The sequence below is a fragment of the Lepisma saccharinum genome, chromosome 13 (assembly GCF_977018435.1).
Source record: "Lepisma saccharinum chromosome 13, izLepSacc3.1, whole genome shotgun sequence".
Classification (NCBI taxonomy): domain Eukaryota; kingdom Metazoa; phylum Arthropoda; class Insecta; order Zygentoma; family Lepismatidae; genus Lepisma; species Lepisma saccharinum.
The window spans coordinates 84,810,568-84,833,095 of record NC_139241.1 but is presented as its reverse complement, the minus strand read 5'-3'; the positions used below and the strand labels follow the sequence as shown (position 1 = coordinate 84,833,095).

Sequence of the window (22,528 nt, the reverse complement as noted above, 5' to 3'; positions counted from 1 at the left end):
GAGTCCAGCTACATTAGCTTGTTTTATGTATGCTCCAATAACTTCTGTCGAAGTAGAAAGATCATTTTCTATTATGAAAAACATTCTCTCTGACAGACGACTATCAATGAATGTTGAGAACTTAAAAAAACAGCTTGTAGTTATGTGTAATCAAGACGGAGAAAATTGAAATGCTCTTCCCAATGTAGATTTTAACATTTTGCAGAGATTATAGATAAAAGGAAGTGACTTCCAAATGTGCCTTTCTTCGCTTTATTTTGCCCTTTTTTTTCATTTCTAGTGCCTATTTTCCACATTATAAATGCCTTTTTGCCTGCCTATTTTAACGAAAATAAATGCCTCAACTTCCGGGCTCTAGTGATGAAATAATGAAATTGATGAATGGACATTCACAAATAACCAAGCCCGAGCGGGATTCAAACCCGGGACCTTTGCCTCACGAGATCGAAACACAAAAACGCCATATTCTGTGGCGTGCAAGGTTCATGTTCGCTCAGCGATCAAGTGAGCAGCGTTCGCCGAACAACGCCTATTTGGCCGTCAAGTAGCTGAGCGATGACGTTGCTCGCTGAGCGCTCAGATACTTGACGCGCCCCAAGAAGCATGCTCCACGCGGGAATAAGAGTTGATGGTCTGCGCAGGCTCTTTGCCTGTGGTTCCACTACAGAAGGGGGTGTTCATCTTCGTTATTTCAATTTCGATCAAGTTCTATACACACAATTTTCTGTAGAAAGTCCTACTTTCAAACTACTCATTCACATCATTCATGGAATCCCATTACTGAAAGTAATGCTCCACATTTCTTAATGAATGGCGGACTCGATGTACACCATGCAATTCAAAATGAGCAAACAGTCTGAAAGCACAACTCTCGAAGGATGAACCCAAATTATTCTCCTTCCTACGCTCGAAAAATTACCGCCTCCAATCTCCAGTTTCACGGAAACCAGTCTTCCAATTTTTGAAGGTTAATTAGTTTCTGCTCGAAATGGGGAGGGGTGGGGGGCATCCTCGTCGAAATGAGGAGGAAAAACACACGTCAGGGAAAACTTTCCTAACGAAGGAAGCTTTTTCTCAAAACACAATTTTCACGTAACGTTGATACTGTTGAAAAACTAAACTCAGGTAATGAAAGTTGGACAGTTGGAGTAAAAATTGCCTTCAGTTTCATCACAAGGTAAACGACACCACCATTAAGATACCTTACAGAAAAGGGGAACAAGATAGCAATGCATATTAATGTATTATGTATATTATTATTATTACAAATTGCTACAAACAGCTAATTTTTTTTAGATTCAGCACATTATATATGTACAGGACAAATAAAGCAATACTATTGTGGTCTAGTCGGTAGGGCGGAGCGTGGTGCTAATCACATCACCTCCGAAGTGGAAGAGATCGAAAATGTGTAGGGCCCTACATCCACTATGGCCCTACATCCACTATGTGTGGTTTACCTTATCTTACCTTACAGAAAAGCAGGTTTGCAGCTAGGCGGAACCGAATCTTTGAACATTTGAATATCCAATTCTGACTGATACGGGTAACATTTCCAGGATTCGGGATTGGAGTGCAGGATTAGGAATCGAGATTCGAACAGAAGGGTTCTCGAGTTAGGGCGGGAAGTGTCATGCAACTTGCAGCCCGAGCTGGCAACCACCTGGAAAGATTACCTTTCGTTCGAGGTTCACCAGCGATAGGAGGAATTTCTTTGTCGCCAGTGCTCGTGAGAAATCAAAGCCGCTGAGAGGGGACTATCAACCGTGGAACCTTCCTCGATTTAGGGCCGGAAGGGTGAAGCCACATGCAGCCGCGCCGAGGATGAATGGTGCTAAGATGAAGAGACAAATCACAAATAGACACACACAGGCCCCACAGATCATACTGGAAAATCCAGGCACCAGAGCCTTTTTAGCCTACAACCATGCAGTGAAGGGCTACAACGCCAACTGGTTTGATTTTGCTTCGCTTTTTCTGCCACTTTGGTCTAATCGCAACACTGGAGATGAATGGTGTGCTACCTCCATTTGGTGCAAGGTGCATAATCTTTAATCTTAAACCTCATCTAGAATATCTACAGGGTAGGGTTCTTTGTAGACAGCGAAACCAGACAGGATGCCTTCCAATGGAGACGTTTAAACGAATATATTATATAAACAAGGATACATGGAAATAGAATATTTACATGATGAGCTACTTTTCTCCATAATTCTCATCTACAGTCAAGTTCTATTTCAATATGTTTTTTATTATTTCTTTTCTTCAATTTGTATATTCTTCTATCTGGACTTCCTTCGTAATGGACAGTCTGGATCTGGACTTCCTTCTATTTCAGCTTTTTGACGATTTATGAATTCCTATATCCTTTTTCCAATTTTTTCCCTTAAGCTTTGGGAATTATACTAATCTCCTCCCTTGCGGCTGCGATTGGAACGCGCCAACACTAACTGGTTAGAACAGAGTGTATACTTGGTGCCAAACGACTGACACGCGCATCCAAGTAGGTGCTACGGTTGAAACCATGATACTAAGAGACATGGTAGGCTCATGCGCATCGTCGGGGGTTCCCCGAGGCCGCTGTGACGTCAACTGGTGAGCAACTCGAGATTTCGCCCGCTACATCTGGCAGTGAATCTTTGTCTCTCGCTAACAAATAGACGTTTCTATCTTTACTGAGAGTTTTCTTCAAAATGGTTTGTGCTGTGTTCGGATGCAATAACTACAACCGTAAGACTAGAGGAGGAGCTGTTAGGTATTTTAGATTTCCGAGAGATGAAAATGTACGAAAATAGTGAATTTCGCTTTGTAGAAGCGTGTGTACTTCACACATACATGTTACCTAGGTAAAATGTAGAGCATGGGGAATTCCATTTTAGACGCGAATATAGAGTTTTTAATGCAAAATTTGCCTAAATAGTTTTTATTTATTTATTTATTTATATTATTTACTTTTTAAAATTTATGACTAGTTCAAAAAACAGGTTTCAAGACCAGATAACAATTCCAAAACATATAAAGTTCTGGAGCTTATTCTGAGCTCATTTTGAATTTAATGGGATGGAAAATCATAGTTTGTAATATGAAAATTGCAAGCAAAGCTACATGTATTCCTTTAAATGCATTGCTATTTAAATGAGGTTACGAGCATTCTCCCTCCTCTAACTTGATTCATTCCATATCAGGAATAATCATTTCCCACCCACTGAATATGAAAATCATGTTTTTAAATATATCGTATAGAATTCCACTTCAGTTGAGTTCATTTCAGAGCCCCATAGCTATATATAAAAATATAATTAAACTAATTTATGGCAGATATGTACCGTATGCAGTGCCCTTTAGTCAGACTTTTAGAAGGTGTTTTACAAGTACTTTTCTGTCAAATACGAAAACTTTGACGTGTGTTAATAGCACTTTTTGAACGTTTGTTGAAAGCTATAGCGTTGTGTAGCATTTTTAAGAAAGGCAACACATTTGTAAAACATTTGACTAGCAATTATTTGTAATGTAATTAGCTGTATCTTATGATGCTCTTCAAACGCTGAAAGTACTATCATTGCATATGCTAAACCGAAATCCTTCATTTCTCAGAGCAAGCAATGTTAGAAGAAAACCATACACTCGAAATATTGTTTTTTTCAATGGTTGGTGGACAATATGAAGAGCCGGTTTGAAAAGCTATGTTTATTTTCGGATATAGTCGTATACATACAGATACATACGTGTGTTTTATGGTGACATGTTAATTCCTCGTTTATATCAAAAAGTGAACTTTAATGTAAGCGATAGCAAGATTTTCGCATCTACAAAGAAAATTCAATACACATTCCCACCTCACTCGAAGACCTTGTGAATCAAATCCAAATTGTACCAATATCTACAGCTGATTGTGAAAGCGGTGTCAGTGCCATGAACTTTACCTTAACTGATTAGAGAAATCATTTATAAGTTTTAAACCTGCTTTTTCATTCAATACTTGTAGACTCGCAGTGCATTGTTGTAATGCAGAAAAATTTGCAACAACATGAATTAAGTCATAAGCATTACAGTGTCTTTGACAAGCCAACTGGCAAATCATCGAACCTGCAGAGTTTCATTAATTTCGTGCATTCAACTGAATAATGTAATTTTCTTACAGTTTGTCTTTAGAATTTAACTTGAAATGGAGTTGTGTTTGTGTTGCATTCAATATCAAAATTAGATTTTAAGCCCTTTTAAACAAGGGTCAACGGAAGAAAAATAAAATTCAAATTCAAATTACCAATTCTAAGCATATCTATTTCATAGTTAAATCCTCCCCTTCTGATAAAATCACAACTCGCACCCTGTTTTAATGTCTAGGAAATATCGCTGATCCATTTCAACTAGGAATGATATCGAGATCAAACTTTCACAACGTATATATGTCATTAAAGCAAAAACTTTTCTTAATAACGTTTTTCTGCTTTACATTTTGTTCGTCGGTGCGAACAATTTTATCCTGAATTGATGAAACCGGGCAGCACAGGTTCGCAATTGTCACTAATTGATTATCTTTTCAATTACAATGAATAAAATAAACGACTTATTTGGATTGATTGATTGATTGATATGTTGTTTTAAGTCCACTTTATGAACAGAAAGGCTAATCGGGACTGGACCTACAGTTTATAGTGGGATCCGAACCATTATGTGCCTCCACCGGGTATCGAACCCGGGACCCCTTGATTACAAGGTGACGACGCTACAACTGCGCCATCGGGAAGGTCCGACGTATTTGGAATATGAACAAGATATACGCTTTGTATGTCTGAATAAGAGACACTAATTTAAATTTATTTTAAGTAAATTCTTGAAATGTGATACCAAAGTTTCGAACGAGATCGTCGCAGACATTAAGTATCGTCTCGTTTTGATTTTGCAGAGACTTATTTCAGTCTCGTCTCCAAATTTGATAATTTTCTTGTCTCAGTACATCTGTATTTTTAAAAAATCTCTTAATATATGTAGGTTAAAGTACAGTTTTCCGAACACCCTCTGACAAAGTTATAAAAATAATCGGTGAGGTACATTGTACCCCTGAAATTGGTCTGTCGTGTCGCGTCTCGAAAACAAGACGAGGCAGGAATGAAGTATTTCGTTTCGGAAAATTCCATTTGAAAAATTCAAAATGAAAGGTGGTCAGTCATATACTCTTCTGATGCAGATTTATATTTTCGAATCGACGCGATCACTTGACGAAGGGAATTCGTCTGCAGCGTGATTTTCTGAAAGTAAACTTTAGCTCATTCCATCGATCCACACACATTTGAAATAATTTTCATGAATTTAAAAAGATTTCCAAACACAGATCAATGAACTAACTAGTAGCAAGCACAATGTAGTACATGTAGAATAAGTTTACAACGGTTTGAATTCCTGTGGTAGGCTAAGAAAAATAATATTTACAATTTACACTTTTTGCATTGAGAAATTAGAAAATACTAGGTTCTTTTAACAGTAGCATCTTGTATCTGGGGGGGGGGGGTACAAGTGGTAGAGAACAACTAGAATCTTCGATTTAGGGGGTACAATGTACCCCCACTCCCCGTTCCTGCGCCACTGTTCTTATGGGTTTGATTCTATGTTAAGAAGGATTACGTCAGCCCTTGTGCTTGTACACCAAACGGCGAAAGAAACAGTAGGCGAATTGTCCACCATCATTTTCATTCGGTCTGTATTACACAAATGCGATGACAATGAATTGAAATAATGACGTCAATAAGCAGAGAACAATGGCTGTTTCATTCCTTAAAACAACACAGGATGTAGAATTAAAAAGTAATGAAGAGAGTGGTGTACAATTTGTTTACCATTACCTTTGCCGCCGTTGACTGTACGTGTCGTACTGTAATGTTGTTTGTGTATTTTATAAAATTTGTGTTGAACTAAAAAAAAATTGCAGAAAAAACTTACATTAGAAATAATGTAACTAAACATTTGGCGTTTTGGAAATATCATTTACAAAAAAGAAAAACTGCATTATATCAAATTTTATATTTATATTCTTCATTCTTCCATTAAAGAAAATATTCAATTTAGATTTTTGTCATTTCATTGATTATTTTTCCACCCGACGAACTGTATCTTGGATGACTACCGTGACTACCTCTCTATGTAGGCTACTATATTTAACTTATTTTTTACTATTTTTCACCACTGATATGGGTATATTAAACTAACTGAAATTAGTACAATGACACTGAAGGATCTTAGAATGTGTTTTAACACGTTACATTTTATGAATTTAAATATGTAGGCTTGCTTCATTTTAAATTTACGTATCATCAGACAATATATCATTTAGTAAACGCAAGTAGTGTCTAGCAAGTTACGAAAGTTCGAATACCGGGTAAAGCATTTCTGTTACTTGCCTTTGCGAAATATAAAAGAAAAAGCAACAGCCATGGTGAAAATACGAAAATATTAACACTTACAAAGATAAATGCAACATGTGTTAACTTGAGGTACAGAGGAAAAAGCGACTACAGAAATTAGCTACAGGTTTTCTTCCGTATGCTCCTCCCCTACGCTCTATTCATTCCTACTTTTACTGATTTTGTGCACAAAGAAATAGCGGTCCTTTTAAGCAGTAAATAAGGTTTTAAACCTTCCCCGGAAGACTTCATTCAATGAAAATTAACCCCTGCTATGTGTTTTCTACCCGCTGGCTGCGACATTTGCTCACCAGATGACGTAATGCGCTGGAAGGGACGAAAGTCGTCCGCCGGATGAGCCAACCTACTACTCTTAGAACCATGGGTTGAAACGCGCAACCAAAAGTGCTGTGGGTCGTCGATTGGAACGCGCCGACACGGATATAAACAAAATTCCCGCTATGGGAATGGTAAATCAATCAGACAGATGCAATATCTGTTCAAAGACACAAACTTGTATCAGTGCTTTGACTGACTTGTTTAATTTTCATATTAACTTACGTATGATTACTGATTTCCATTATCGAATATATAAATTATTTCTTTTATATTTATTCTTTATCTTCTTATAGTAGATTCTATTGTTTTTCATCTTTCCAATTTGCTTTGTTCTTATTTATAAGGTTATTCACATATATTATGCTAATTCTTTGTCTTGCACGCCTGGTGCTGCCATCTCTATTCCACTTTCGAAAAACTATTTACATTACTTGGTCCTATTGTGTACGTAACAGGTGATGAGATGACACAGATGAAGGGACAATCACACACACATATGGACGACACAACACGAGACCCACAGATGATTATACTGGCTATGAATCCAGACGCCAGTGCCTCGTCAGTCTGCCAAATGTAGTTTATGGTGTACTACGTCAAAGAGAGATCGGAATTGTTGATGCTTATCAGAGACTCACTCCTCAGAGTCGGCCTCGTGGCGGATTGGTTAGCATACCGCGCTACGAATCCAGGGATCTAGGGTTCGAATTCCAACCTGAGCATGCGCGTTCTTTGTGAGCATCCCTTCATCAATGTCATCATATCATCACTCATCGTCGCGATAGTGACAGAGCAAAGAAAACTAAACGAGATTAATCAAACCCCCTTTACACACCGCTTCTCCGTCGCTTTTAACCTAGAGGTTCCAAAATAGGCAACATTGATTCAACGAAGTAACGAAGATAAACAGATTCCTAACTTAATAAACCCACCCCTTTAGCAGTAACGAACAACAAAACCGGAGACGAACGTCAACAGAAGTCCTACATTTAGACAGCGAAATGAGGTCGCCCATTTTTCCTTGAAGCGATAGCTCTAATCAATGGGAAGTTTCAAGGATTCCGCGAAACAATTAATTTGGGAGCGTCAGCTTTAGAGAGGTGGGGCAAATCTCTGATCTCGTTGCTATGGGGAGGGAGGGAGGGAGGGAGGGAGGGAGAGAGAGAGAGAGAGAGAGAGAGAGAGAGAGAGAGAGAGAGAGAGAGAGAGAGAGAGAGAGAGAGAGAGAGAGAGAGAGAAAAGGTCGTGCTGATGATCCAAACTTCTGGCTATCTCTCATCACACATCCTGCGCTGGCCAAAAGGCTTCAGGTGTTCAATATGTTTGAACGTGAAAACAAAGCGATATTCTCAACTACCATATTGGTTTGTTACAAGGTGGACTTCGGTGGCTGTGTACTATTATTTCCTTTTTCTCTTTCTGTGTGTGTCTGTCCATATTTCTCTGTCAACTCTTTTTCTCCTTCCTACTGTTTCTTCCTTTCCACTTTCCTGTTTCGCTCCTTTTTCTCCTTCCAACTGTTTCTTGCTTTCCACTTTCCTGTTTCGCTCATTTTTCTCCTTCCTACTGTTTCTTGCTTTCCACTTTCCTGTTTCGCTCCCTTTTCTCTTCTATCTTTCCTCCTCCGTTCCCTCTTTTTCTATATTCCTCTTTCGTTGTATTTCTTACCTCTCTGTTCTCTTTCCTTCCTTTTTCATCCTCTCTTGTTCATTGTCTTCTTTTCTCTAGTATTTTTTGTCTACTTTTCTCTTATTTCTTCCTACCTATTTGTTCTCATTTCTCCTCAATTCTCTATTCTCTCTCTTTATCCATCTTCCTGTTCTCTTTCATCACTGCCTTTCTTCTCTTCCTGTGTCTTTTCCATTCTATCATATTTCATTTCCTTTTTTCTTCTCTACTCGTCCTCTTTCTAATTTTCTTTGCCTACTCCGCCTTTCTTCTTTTCCATTCCTCTTTCCTTATCCCTTCCTCTTTCTTTTCTCCCTTTACTAATTCCTCATCTTTTTTTCTTCTTATATCTTCCTCCCTTCAAATTTCTTTCTTTTTCTCTACGGGTCCCGAGCTCGAATCCCGGCCTGGGAATGGTTGTTCTTTGCGAGTGTCCCTTCATCATGTTCATATCACTCAGCATCATCGTCACGATTAATCAAAAGTGGCAGAAAACCATTCTTATTCTCTCTTTCTTACTCCCTCTCTCTATTTCTCTGTGTGTGTATTTGTGGGCGTAATTCTGCTCTGTTCCTGAGGATGTGTAAACACGATTTATTTTCTTAACCTTTAAAACACTATTTAAAAACATTTCTCGAACATTTTGTATTGTGCGTGTGTGTGTTTGTCTGTCTCTATATATATAAAGAGACAGACAAAATGTTTGCAATATCCGATAGGCATGTTACTCAATTCCAAATGGTCTCTCGCATAAAACTGACTGCCACTACGTTTTGAAAATAAAACCAGAGGTGTTGTGGACATCAATAAATGCACGGATGCAGGATTGGCTTTCAAAATAAAATGATGCGTGTTTGTTATTTGCGACCTCAATCGCTAATCCGATTGAAAAACACAATCGAGAGCAGAAACTCTGAAAACGCAACGGAAGAGGGATTCATTAATAAACATTTTAATTCCGTGCTCTGTTGTCATGTGTAAAAAATATCGGATTTTCTACATTGACATTCGTTGTTCACCATTTTATTCGGCTTCGATAGCTCTGGCCACGCGGAAGACTCTGGTTCGATCCCAGGGCTGCGTTATTTTCCCAGCAATGCCCCAGTTGTAGGGATAGCCAGCCAATCTCTAAAAAATGGATAGCTGTGCGGATACAGGTGGCAGGAGCGTGGTGCTGATCACATCGCCTTCACAAAAGTTGAGATTGGGGAATATGTGTGGCCCGAACAGAGACGCCTTGATTATAAAGCGACACAGCTACCAATGCGAAATCGTTCAATCTTGCCACCCAAGTTCCCGGGTTCGAATCTCGTCCTGGCATGGATAGACGGGTCAATAATAACCTAACCTAAAACAAATTCCAACAAAAGGTTTGTGAACGGTTTTTGTTCCTACTTGGCGTACTGATCAACAGAAAAAAAGTCTGCCAGAATCTGGAAGTGGGTTATTTTCAAGATGGCCGCCGGTAACCTTGAAAATCAGAGAAAGTCCTACATATTTTTTCTGTAAAATACCTATTTTACAAAGTACACTTTAAATTAGGTTATGAAAATGTGCAGCAATATGGGGTAAAAAAGTCTTCATTGTCCATTAGTCCTCATCACTGTCCTCTCCCTCATCTGACATCTGGTTGTCACAATGCGTAACTTGCCACGATCCACATACGGAACTGCCGTTTGTTCTGCAACTGCAACGGTTACCACTGCAACCAGTTCTACAGTAGAGTGTCTGGTGCAACATTCATATCACACATTATTGGTACAAGTTCATCGTGATCAAGTTGCCAACCCCAATTCACAGGATTCATTTCGCTAGCCGTACTCATCCATGCCATAGTCTGATAGTACACTCTTAGACAATGGACTTTGTTGGAAGACTCAGAGGAAGACGTTCTGGATGAGCAAACGATTTGGCTATGACGACTTTCTTCGTAAGTGTCTGGTAACGCAAGGCTGCCAAAGAACTTGTACCGTTGCTACCAAAAATAACAAGCATCGCTTGACTGCCGAGACTTACAATATCACCAGGGTTCTGACCTGGTGAAGTGAATGCAGTCGCACAGAAATTAAGGACGCGATCACGTTTTAAAAGTTTTTCTACTACCGATTTTTTACCAACACCATAAATACGGGAGGTGGAATCACATCCTGTGAATGCATGAATAAATAACAACTGTGCACATAACTCACTGAGACGAATAAGACTTCAAGTTATTGATGTGATACACTTTTGGAGAATTAACTGGTCAGTATCATTCCTAATGAGCGTGGTGGAACGTTCCTTCGCACTGTTAACTGTGGCCTTTGTAACGTCCACGTCAGCGTCACCTTCCGCTTGAAAAACCTTACAGCCTCTCATAACCATTTCCTCACTGATTAATGTGATTAAACTTCATATTGTGTACTTACTTAGACCCACAAACAGGTGTTGTACCTTTATTTTTCACTGTTGGTTCCATTTTTTGATCCCATAGACAAAATTTGTTGGTTGAAATGAATTCCTTGACCATAAAAACAGTAAAATTGATGAAACAATAATTGTTCTACGCTTAAAAATAAGCAAGTTATAGGACTTTCTCTGATTTTCAAGGTTACCGGCGGCCATCTTGAAAATAACCCACTTCCGGTTGCCAGATTCTGGTAGACTTTTTTTCTGTTGGACCAGTACGCCAAGTAGGAACAAAAACCGTTCACAGAACTTTTGTTGGAATTTGTCTTAGGTCTGAACGTTATATTAACCCTTCTAGGAAGTTATAGTGTCCGTTCATCAATGTCATCTATCAACACTCTTAATCGTCACAATTAGACGATAGTTGCAGAAAAGTGACGAAAGGGGGAGGGGTACAAAATACTTACCTCAGAAAATGGAGTAAGGTTACAATGTTAAATACCAGCAGAAACCAGCGCAAAGAAATAAAATTCACCACGAAGCGAAAATCAACGCAAGTGTATGGATAAATTATACGACACGAGTTGATCAACACGACACAATTACTTTAATATTTAATATCACATACGTGAAGAAGGTCATCCCCCCCCCCCCCCGAATTTAGTTACATCCGATTATTATCAACAGACTCTGGAAATACGTGCTTGGAAGATCGGCTACAAGGGACAAGGCCAAGACAAATAAGCTTTGGTGGTAATAAATAAAAGACAGTCTGTAAACGGGAAGTCCATCTGAAACAAAACACGCCATTGGCAGGTCTACCATTATTGTGGCGTGCTTAGACTCAAAGCAGTGTTGCCAACTGAAGGAAAATTTCTCTTGACGCAAGGAAATTAAGGTTGCATTTGTAGGTAAAAAGAGAAAAGAAATTTCTGAAAAATATAAAAAATTGAAGGAATATTCGGTGTACATAAATTCAGGTTTAGGGTATGAAACAAATTATCTTTTATTTTTTCCTAATAATTTTCAAAACTGTAGAACCACATATTCATTAGATTAAACGGCTACAGCCGGATTGCGCACACTTTTCCGGTTTTATCAGTGGTATCTGATAAGCCGTTGACAAGATGTCACAATGTACAGGATTGCGCACAAAAAATGAGGCGATGTTGTCAGATGTAAAAAGTTCTCAATCCGTTCTCGCTTCTGTTGTGTTTGTTTGAGTGTGTGTGTGTCTGTGTTGACTTACACATGTTTTTCAATTCCACTATATGCGCACTGACTCCCTGACTAATGTCATTTGCAGGTGCACGTTGAAATCTTGTTGTGCAGTCATTAACCTAACCTAACTTTTGAGTTTGAGTAAATTGGTATGAAAATTGTATCTTGACTTGCAACATTCACTGGTCAAATTATATATTTTTATTTAATCCTTAAGAGATTTACTATTTTATTTCTAATTTCTCTCTCCCTTTTTGTCTAAAGAAAAAAAATAGTTTTGCGCTCAGACTTTAAAGCTATCAAAGTGGCAACGTTGGATCAAAATCTGTGCGCAAAACAGGTCAGTGAGATTTGTGCGCAATTCTGGATCGAAAGTGTGCGCAATTCGGTTGCGAATTAAACGGTAGAATATGGAAACAAACTGGTTCCTATATTTAACACTCATTTTTTTCTAACGTAGTTTTCATGTTTTTTACGTCCACTTTGTGGACAGTGTATCCACCGGGTATCGAACCCGGGACCCCTTGATTCCAAGGCAATGACGTTGTCACTACGTCAGATAGGAGGCCCGTAACGCAGTGTATACTTTGTTTGTTCTGTTCGAACACTAACTAAAAGAGCTTCATTTCTGTTATTAACAATAAAAATTGCAACCTCACTTCATTTCTGCGGGCGGGGGAGGGTCCGAAGCCGTTGGAGCCCAGTGATTTCGTTTTTCTTTTTCGGCCGAATTATTCAGAAGGATGCTGCTGTGTGCTCGTTATACTGACTGCTTGAGTTGTTGGGTTCTCAATAGTGGATAGTGGAAAGTTATGAGCATAATCCATTGTAGGGCATATTAAAGAATAATACGATAATAGAGTCAGAAAATTGCAAGACTTTAGTAAAAATACGCGCAAATAATAAAAAAAAAAAAACATCCGAATTTTCATTAACTCACTCTTTGCACTCCACAGCCTACCTCTGTAGCGTGGTGGTTACCACAGCGCGCTACGACGTCAAGGGCGCAGGGTTGCAATCCCTTCATCAATTTCATCATATCATCAATCATCCTGAATTACAAAATAGTGTAGCCTATAGTTCAAGTCCTGATTCGAACGCTTTTTCGGTATCTTCGACATAGCTCGAGCAGTGTTGTCACATGAAGGGAAATTTCCCTTTTTAACACTGTAACGACGGACGGGTCTTTTAGGCCCGGTTTCAATATTTTATACCTGTCTAATTTTTTAATGCTGTAAATTAATGTGTTCTCCTTCCGTGACTTTTCGTCAATTTCGAAGGTCTTTGAAATCATTTATTGTAATCTTTGGTTATTTTTTATGTTTGGTCAGAAAATGTATTACTCGCGTTGCAGACGGATGGGTCCTTTAGGCCCGATTTTAATTTTTAAAAATATAGGCCAATTTTTCTACTGCAGAAATATCCCTCTTTGCCTCTGTGACTTTTCAAGGATAGTCACAACCTTGAAAAGCGTATTCCTGGTTCCCTTGGCTGAGTGGTTAGCACATCGCACTGTGACGTCAATGGTCCCGGGTTCGAATCCCCCTCGGCAATTTTCTTTGTAAATGTCCATTCATCAATTTCATCACTGATCCCCATCTTCGCAAATTAGCCAAGAAGCACAAACCGCGAAGTGAAATAAAACAAATCAATCAATTGAAATTCTATACAGTACCCTTTTCCTGTTCAGTTTACCCAGGAAAAACAAATAACCTAAGTTGCAGACGGATACTGCAGAAAATGTTTTTTTTTGTTTGTCGACAATAGTCTGCATAACTATTGTTGGTTATTTCAGTTTGTTGGTTTCAAAACACAGGTGCTGCAATTTTCCAGAATTTTCTGAACGAATCTCCATGCTCACTTTGTTTGGTGCAGAGCATCTGTGTAGTTTGGACGACGAATTTGTTCGTTCTCACGAGTTCTTGTGTATAATTGAAGAAATACAATGGCTCGCGTACCAAATACACGAAAGCTTAGGTCTCGTCTCCAGTTAAGCTCGAACCTACAAGAGATGTATTCGAGACTTGGACTGTTTACCTACGAGAAACGTACATTCCTGATGGCATCATGACTGTATACGAACAACTGGTCAATTTTAGAGAGCGATGCCCTTTTATACAGTGCATGCCGTCGAAATCTGGTCAATACGGAATCAAGCTGTGGCTGATTTGTGATTCTCAAACAGCTTCTGTTAAGAAGGCTCAAATCTACAAAGGAAAGGAAGCTGGAGTTAATAGGGAGAAAAATCAAGTAGAGAGAGTAGTGAAGGACTTAGTGAAGGAAATCGAAGGCAGTGGAAGAAACATCACGTGCGATAATTTCTTCACCAGTGTATTTCTTGCAAGGGATCTACTTGCCAAGAAACTTACTCTGGTCGGCACGATGCGAAATAACAAAGGAGAGCTGCTGCCAGAGTTTACTGCCACAAAGCAGCGAGTGTGTTGCTCCACTTTGTTTGGATTTCAAGATGATCTGATGATAGCATCATATTGCCCCAAGAAGAACAAGGTGGTGATTCTACTTTCTAAGTTCCATGAACAGCCGAAAATCGACGCTTCCACAGCACAGCAAAAGCCTGATGTTATAATTACTTATAATAAAACAAAATTTGGTGTTGACAAATTGGACCAAATGGTGCGAAACTACGGTGTGCAACGAAAACCTCGGAGATGGCCAATGCTTATATTTCATGACATGATCGACTTCAGTGCACTAAATGCATTTGTTTTGTACCAAACAGTACATCCGTAAGAATTGGGAGCCAAATCGGGTAGACGTAGAAGGTTCTTGCAGTACCTGGGAAAGGAGCTCAGTGGCAAACTAGTAATGGACGAGCAAACCAACGGGTGTTCAAATGAAGAGAATGGTGTACAGAAGCAATCCAGAAGGAGGTGTTATATTTGTCCATCAAAAATCGATCTGAAAACAAGAACAGTGTGCTCGAAATTAATGCAAACGTTTGTACTCAGCATTCGCGTGTTCTATATAACACATGTTAATTGAAGTTGTAAGTTATTCTTGACAAAAAGTAGATAATAAAAATATGTAAATTCTTACAAATCATTACTGATAACTGGACGTATGATAAAAATGTCCCAAATGTAAGAAAACTATTACAATCAAAACTCAAGGGTTTCTTTATAACATATGTTATTCAATGTTTAAATTTCTTTTGTAAATCATGTTACATATTAGAAACATGTAAATGGTTAAATGTCATTAATAAATAACCTGAAACATTATTTTCAGTCATTGATATCAATTAGAAAATTTTAACGCCTGAAAAAAAATGTATAATATTTCCCCGGGTCGAATAGACCCGATCCGACAATAACGTATAGTCATTGTAGCCGTCGTTATAGTGTTAAGGGAAATTTAGACCGAATTTTAAGACGTAAGGGAAAAGGATAAATTTGATTAAAAATGCCAACATTTCGGGGGAATTTTAAGATTTTCATGTTAGTATTTTCCTATTTCGGATCCACAATTTTACGTCACCTCTTCGGTTGTAGCAACGATAAGGATGAATGATGGGCAATAAACCTGAGCAGGATTAGAGCGTGAGGCATGTGTTTAATTTCTTAACATTTTCACGCATGAAACATAGGCCAACGAAAATACTACTACTACTACTAATTATTATTATATTATTTTATAATTTCTCATGTGAAGGGAAAAATTGGGAGAGAAAGGGAAATTTTGTCCGTTGTAAGGGAAATTATGCCCTCAGATTGTGGCAACACTGAGATCGAGAGGAAGCCGACCGGACGCGTATCTGGTTTCGAGCCAGCACCTGTTTCTCACTTTTACCTGCAGTGTTTTCACATCCATTCATTCACTGGGACGTTACACTCTCAAGGTCTCCACATTGTATAAAAATATAATAGCTCAACACAATAACACAACCTAGCAAAGATGACCGCAAACCTCACGTTAAGAAATCTCTGAAGAAAGTGAATTGGCAACATCTCTTTTACTCCACGTGGACTTGACAAGAGCTGTCAGTTCCTAAAACGGACGCTATTGGTGGGAAAGGTTTGAGGGGAGGATCTACTGGGCTCCACGCGGACGTTATGAAATCTCTAAAGAAACTGAATTGGCAGCATCTCGTTTACTCCACGTGGACTTGACAAGTACTGTCAGTTGCTAAAACGGACGCTATTGGTGGGAAAGGTTTGAGGGGAGGATCTACTGGGCTCCACGCGGACGTTATGAAATCTCTAAAGAAACTGAATTGGAAACATCTCGTTTACTCCACGTGGACTTGACAAGAGCTGTTAGTTCCTAAAACGGACGCTATTGGTGGGAAAGGTTTGAGGGGAGGATCTACTGGGCTCCACGCGGACGTTATGAAATCTCTAAAGAAACTGAATTGGCAGCATCTCGTTTACTCCACGTGGACTTGACAAGTACTGTCAGTTGCTAAAACGGACGCTATTGGTGGGAAAGGTTTGAGGGGAGGATCTACTGGGCTCCACGCGGACGTTATGAAATCTCTAAAGAAACTGAATTGGAAACATCTCGTTTACTCCACGTGGACTTGACAAGAGCTGTTAGTTCCTAAAACGGACGCTATTGGTGGGAAAGGTTTGAGGGGAGGATCTACTGGGCTCCACGCGGACGTTATGAAATCTCTAAAGAAACTGAATTGGCAGCATCTCGTTTACTCCACGTGGACTTGACAAGTACTGTCAGTTGCTAAAACGGACGCTATTGGTGGGAAAGGTTTGAGGGGAGGATCTACTGGGCTCCACGCGGACGTTATGAAATCTCTAAAGAAACTGAATTGGAAACATCTCGTTTACTCCACGTGGACTTGACAAGTACTGTCAGTTGCTAAAACGGACGCTATTGGTGGGAAAGGCTTGAGGGGAGGATCTACTGGGCTCCACGCGGACGTTATGAAATCTCTAAAGAAACTGAATTGGCAGCATCTCGTTTACTCCACGTGGACTTGACAAGTACTGTCAGTTGCTAAAACGGACGCTATTGGTGGGAAAGGTTTGAGGGGAGGATCTACTGGGCTCCACGCGGACGTTATGAAATCTCTAAAGAAACTGAATTGGAAACATCTCGTTTACTCCACGTGGACTTGACAAGAGCTGTTAGTTCCTAAAACGGACGCTATTGGTGGGAAAGGTTTGAGGGGAGGATCTACTGGGCTCCACGCGGACGTTATGAAATCTCTAAAGAAACTGAATTGGCAGCATCTCGTTTACTCCACGTGGACTTGACAAGTACTGTCAGTTGCTAAAACGGACGCTATTGGTGGGAAAGGTTTGAGGGGAGGATCTACTGGGCTCCACGCGGACGTTATGAAATCTCTAAAGAAACTGAATTGGAAACATCTCGTTTACTCCACGTGGACTTGACAAGAGCTGTTAGTTCCTAAAACGGACGCTATTGGTGGGAAAGGTTTGAGGGGAGGATCTACTGGGCTCCACGCGGACGTTATGAAATCTCTAAAGAAACTGAATTGGCAGCATCTCGTTTACTCCACGTGGACTTGACAAGTACTGTCAGTTGCTAAAACGGACGCTATTGGTGGGAAAGGTTTGAGGGGAGGATCTACTGGGCTCCACGCGGACGTTATGAAATCTCTAAAGAAACTGAATTGGAAACATCTCGTTTACTCCACGTGGACTTGACAAGAGCTGTTAGTTCCTAAAACGGACGCTATTGGTGGGAAAGGTTTGAGGGGAGGATCTACTGGGCTCCACGCGGACGTTATGAAATCTCTAAAGAAACTGAATTGGCAGCATCTCGTTTACTCCACGTGGACTTGACAAGTACTGTCAGTTGCTAAAACGGACGCTATTGGTGGGAAAGGTTTGAGGGGAGGATCTACTGGGCTCCACGCGGACGTTATGAAATCTCTAAAGAAACTGAATTGGAAACATCTCGTTTACTCCACGTGGACTTGACAAGAGCTGTTAGTTCCTAAAACGGACGCTATTGGTGGGAAAGGTTTGAGGGGAGGATCTACTGGGCTCCACGCGGACGTTATGAAATCTCTAAAGAAACTGAATTGGCAGCATCTCGTTTACTCCACGTGGACTTGACAAGTACTGTCAGTTGCTAAAACGGACGCTATTGGTGGGAAAGGTTTGAGGGGAGGATCTACTGGGCTCCACGCGGACGTTATGAAATCTCTAAAGAAACTGAATTGGAAACATCTCGTTTACTCCACGTGGACTTGACAAGAGCTGTTAGTTCCTAAAACGGACGCTATTGGTGGGAAAGGTTTGAGGGGAGGATCTACTGGGCTCCACGCGGACGTTATGAAATCTCTAAAGAAACTGAATTGGCAGCATCTCGTTTACTCCACGTGGACTTGACAAGTACTGTCAGTTGCTAAAACGGACGCTATTGGTGGGAAAGGTTTGAGGGGAGGATCTACTGGGCTCCACGCGGACGTTATGAAATCTCTAAAGAAACTGAATTGGCAGCATCTCGTTTACTCCACGTGGACTTGACAAGTACTGTCAGTTGCTAAAACGGACGCTATTGGTGGGAAAGGTTTGAGGGGAGGATCTACTGGGCTCCACGCGGACGTTATGAAATCTCTAAAGAAACTGAATTGGAAACATCTCGTTTACTCCACGTGGACTTGACAAGTACTGTCAGTTGCTAAAACGGACGCTATTGGTGGGAAAGGCTTGAGGGGTCGATATACTGGGCTCAACGTGGACTTGATGGTTGTGAGAGGGAAACTGATCTCTCGGACCTTTCTTTGAAGTAAAGTGGCGTTCGAATCAGGGCTTCAATTATTGTACAACACTAGCCATTCAGCAGTTCAGAGTTTTCTTCATTTCCTGTTTCAAGTCTCATGTACGGATAGGGACGGGACCTACAGTTTCAAGTAGAATTCCAACCCGAAACCCTTTGGTTACGAGGCGACAAGTGGTACGATACATCATCGGGGAGAACCGAACACACAGCAAATAATTTCCACCCATCAAGACTCAATATTGAAAGTAAACTTTGACAGCCAATCGAAAAGGAGCCAATATTGCTTTTTGCAGACAATTTCCGTGGAGAACAAAATGACGCCCTTCGTAAATTTACCGCGGGAGAAAACCAATAAAAGCACAACATTCCGTCCGATTTCTGCGGCAATATCGAACGCACAAATCAGTCGCGACGCTTCGCTGTACCACAAAGAGTTCAGTAGCGCACAATGCTATTTAGTGCGGGGACGAAATTGATTACAACGAGCAGTGAACGTAAGCACACAGTTTGTATCCAATTTACACGAAAAACAGATATTTATTGCATGAAAAGGAGAGGAGGGTTGGAGCTGGCCTTAGGCCTCTAGCTGCGCAATCTGTACTACTCTGTGCAAGGGATCGTCTCGAGAACAATATTATTGTTTGTTTTTTATTACAGAGAGAGGGGGGAGGAAGGGAGAAGGGGCATTCGCATTCCTTACATCAGGTTTGGCATGGTTAAAACAATTTGTTTTAAACGTTTAAAACAGTGTTTTCAATCAAGCTTTTTGTCGCTTGTTTAAAACACATTTTGATACTTGATATTTAATAGTCTGTGTCTCCTTGCGCACTCTGAAGTTTCTCTGTTTAAAACGAACACTACCGAAAGGGAGCGTTGTAAACAAATCATATGTCTTGTACAGTGACAAGGCGTACAATCGCAATTATCTCGCAAACGATTCGTTTAAGACCATGTTTAGTGAGACTTTTCTACTTCGTGTACTTTTCACCGTTTCAGTTTCGGCTATCACTTCTGGTACACCCTGTATATGCTCTCAAATTCATTTTGTTTGAGGGGAATAACGGCTCACACTGGTAAACAGCATAAGCAAAATATTTCGTAACTATTATTGCGTGGGGTTACAAAAGACCCCGCCGTGGTGATTATGGTATAAAACTGCCACTATCCTCCTAGCAATCGATATTCTGCATTAATTCTGAGTAATTCCACCAGCAAACTAATTACCTGAGGCGCATCGGGGCACAAGCAGCATTTCAGGTCCTCCTGGGAAAGCCAAACGAAATTCAATCCTCTTGCCAAACGAAATTCAATCCTCTTGCCAAACGAAATTCAATCCTCTAGGAATGCGGCCGCAGGGTGGAATATTGGCTTCCCAAGAGCTCCATCCGTTCAGTGGCCTCGGGCACGGCACCTACAGTAACTTCCAATTTCCCACCCACGCGTATGCACTTGCAATTTCCACGCTCACGGCGGGCCATGCTCATCGGATCGCAGAAGCGCCCAGGGAGGTTCAAAAAGTTCTCGGAAAGCAGTGATGGCAACCCTGCTTCGTGGACTGGCAACCATGAAGCAATTGCATCGCTCGGTCGGTTGTGCGTGGAGCAGCTTGGCACATGAAGGGAAATTTCCTGCGGTGCAGGGAAGATTGGGTAAAGTGATCTCTCTGCGATGTCTACGGCGACACGCTGCTTATACTATTTTTTTCCGAGACTCGAAACGAAACCGTGACTTCCACTTCGAGATGAGAACGAGGCAGGCATTTACAACCCGAGACCGTGACTACCAAATCTCTCCTCGTCTCGACACCAAAAAGTACGTTACAATCAAGGTGGTTCTCGATTCGATTGATTGATTTTTAAATTTTTGGTGCGTCAGCACTTAGGTTATCTTGCACCCGTACCCGTCACATGGATTATCAAGACAAGAGTGCATCGATCAACTTACTTCCACATTTGGCGATGAAGCCCCATCCTTTGCCACTGTGAAACGCTGGTATAACGAATTTAATCGTGGCCGCCATTCGCTCACCGACGAGATTCGCGAAGGTCGTCCAAAATCAAGAAAACATTGATGCTGTGCAAAACCTAATACTGCAAGATCGTCATGTGACATACTGTGAGATTGAGGCAACCATAGGCATTAGTTTCACCAGCATATATAAAATATTACATGATCATTTATCTGTGAGAAAGGTACGTTCTCGTTGGATCCCACACAATTTGACAAAAACTCAAAAAGACGCTCGCGTCCATTGGTGCAAACAAATGCTCAATAAATACAATCGTGGTGCTTTAAAAGACGTATATAAGATTGTAACAGGTGACGAATCATGGATATATGCATATGAGCCGGAACGTAAACAGCAGTCGACTGTATGGGCGTTTCAAGATGAACCCAATCCAACAAAAGTTGTTCGCGCTCGAAACAAATGGTCGCCTGTTTTTTCGGGAAAACTGGTCATGTGGCAACTGTGCCTTTAGAGGAACGTAGAACGGTCAACTCTGAATGGTACACAACAATTTGTTTGCCAGAGGTCTTCGGTCAAATACGGAAAACAAACAAACGCCGTCGGATCATTCTTCATCAAGACAATGCCAGCTGTCACACATCTCGTCTAACAACCGACTTTATGAACAGTCAAAAAAAATCGAATTGATGGGTCATCCGCCGTACAGTCCTGATTTGGCACCCAAACCCAATGACTTCTTCTTGTTCCCGAATGTCAAGAATAAATTGCGTGGACAACGATTTTCGTCGGCGGAAGACGCCGTTGATGCGTTCAAAAACCATATTATGGAGGTGTCTCAAGAAGACTGGAAAAACTGCTTTGACAAATGGTTCGAACGAATGCAAAAGTGTATTGGCCATAAAGGAGAATACTTCGAAAAACAATAAAGCAGTTTTCAATGCCAAATTCCTGTTTTTTCATTGTTAGGCTCAAAATATAAATAGTGACCCTCGTATTATCCGGCTTTCAAGCACGAAATTAAGTTTAAAAGCGCGAAAAAAAGGCCACAATTCTCATTTCATGCCAAATTTGCGCGCGATTTCGACCTCTGTGCCGCGCCGCCATATAGGTACCGGGTTCGAATCCCGGCCTAGGCATTGGTGTTATTTTTGAGTGTCCATCATCAATATTATCACCACAGTGGCAGAAATTCGAGGACCAATTAACAAAAAGTAAGTATTTGCAGATGATACTGCACAATATTGTGACGTACCTGTTGCAGCGGTGGACCCAGCCGCGTCCTGCACGGGCTCGTTGGACGCGGAACCACACCAGCACCACATGGCACGTACTTTCATCTCACACGGGCACGGAGGAGAGGCAACGCATGGGCGGCGCCATTCTTCTATAAGGTGTCGTCCGGCAGCGGGTCCCGACCTGCAGCCTCGCTCCAAGCTCCCACGCTACTGGGACGGAGAGCTGCAAACGATCGCCCAGCGCCGCTACGGGCATGCGCTGACGCCCCACGGCAGGTAGCTAGCACAGCTGATGCGCGCAGTATTGCCACCTCACTAGAAGACGGTGGCCGTATCCGAATAGTGCAACACCGTACTTGTAGCGAACCGAGTTAATGATTTTGCAGTTCTGCCTTGAAGCCTTAGACTCGAAGCGAAAACCTTTCAATTACACATCAATACGATCAGTAGATAAAACTAAAAACACATTGCCCCCCCCCCCCGTTTTAAACACATGTTATTCACCACAGAAATCACGTAGCATTTTAAAGAGTTCTTATTCATGCATTTCCACACATTAGAAGAACTTTAACTTAAGG

The 22,528-nt window shown here is 40.8% G+C and overlaps 1 protein-coding gene across 2 annotated transcripts in view; it reads right to left on the bottom strand.

Annotated features, from left to right (window-relative positions):
• LOC145997486 (cytochrome b5 reductase 4-like) overlaps window positions 1–22,528 on the bottom strand; it is a 162,879-nt gene that overhangs the window by 72,792 nt on the left and 67,559 nt on the right. Inside the window, exon 1 of one of the 2 annotated variants that reach the window (XM_083134589.1) lies at window positions 21,968–22,092. The exons of the other annotated variant lie outside the window; for it this stretch is intronic. Within the exon in view, the coding sequence (XP_082990715.1) occupies window positions 21,968–22,052 (85 nt within the window). The 5' untranslated portion in view covers window positions 22,053–22,092. Of the gene's footprint in view, window positions 1–21,967; window positions 22,093–22,528 lie in introns of those variants that run through there. 2 annotated transcript variants of the gene reach the window in all.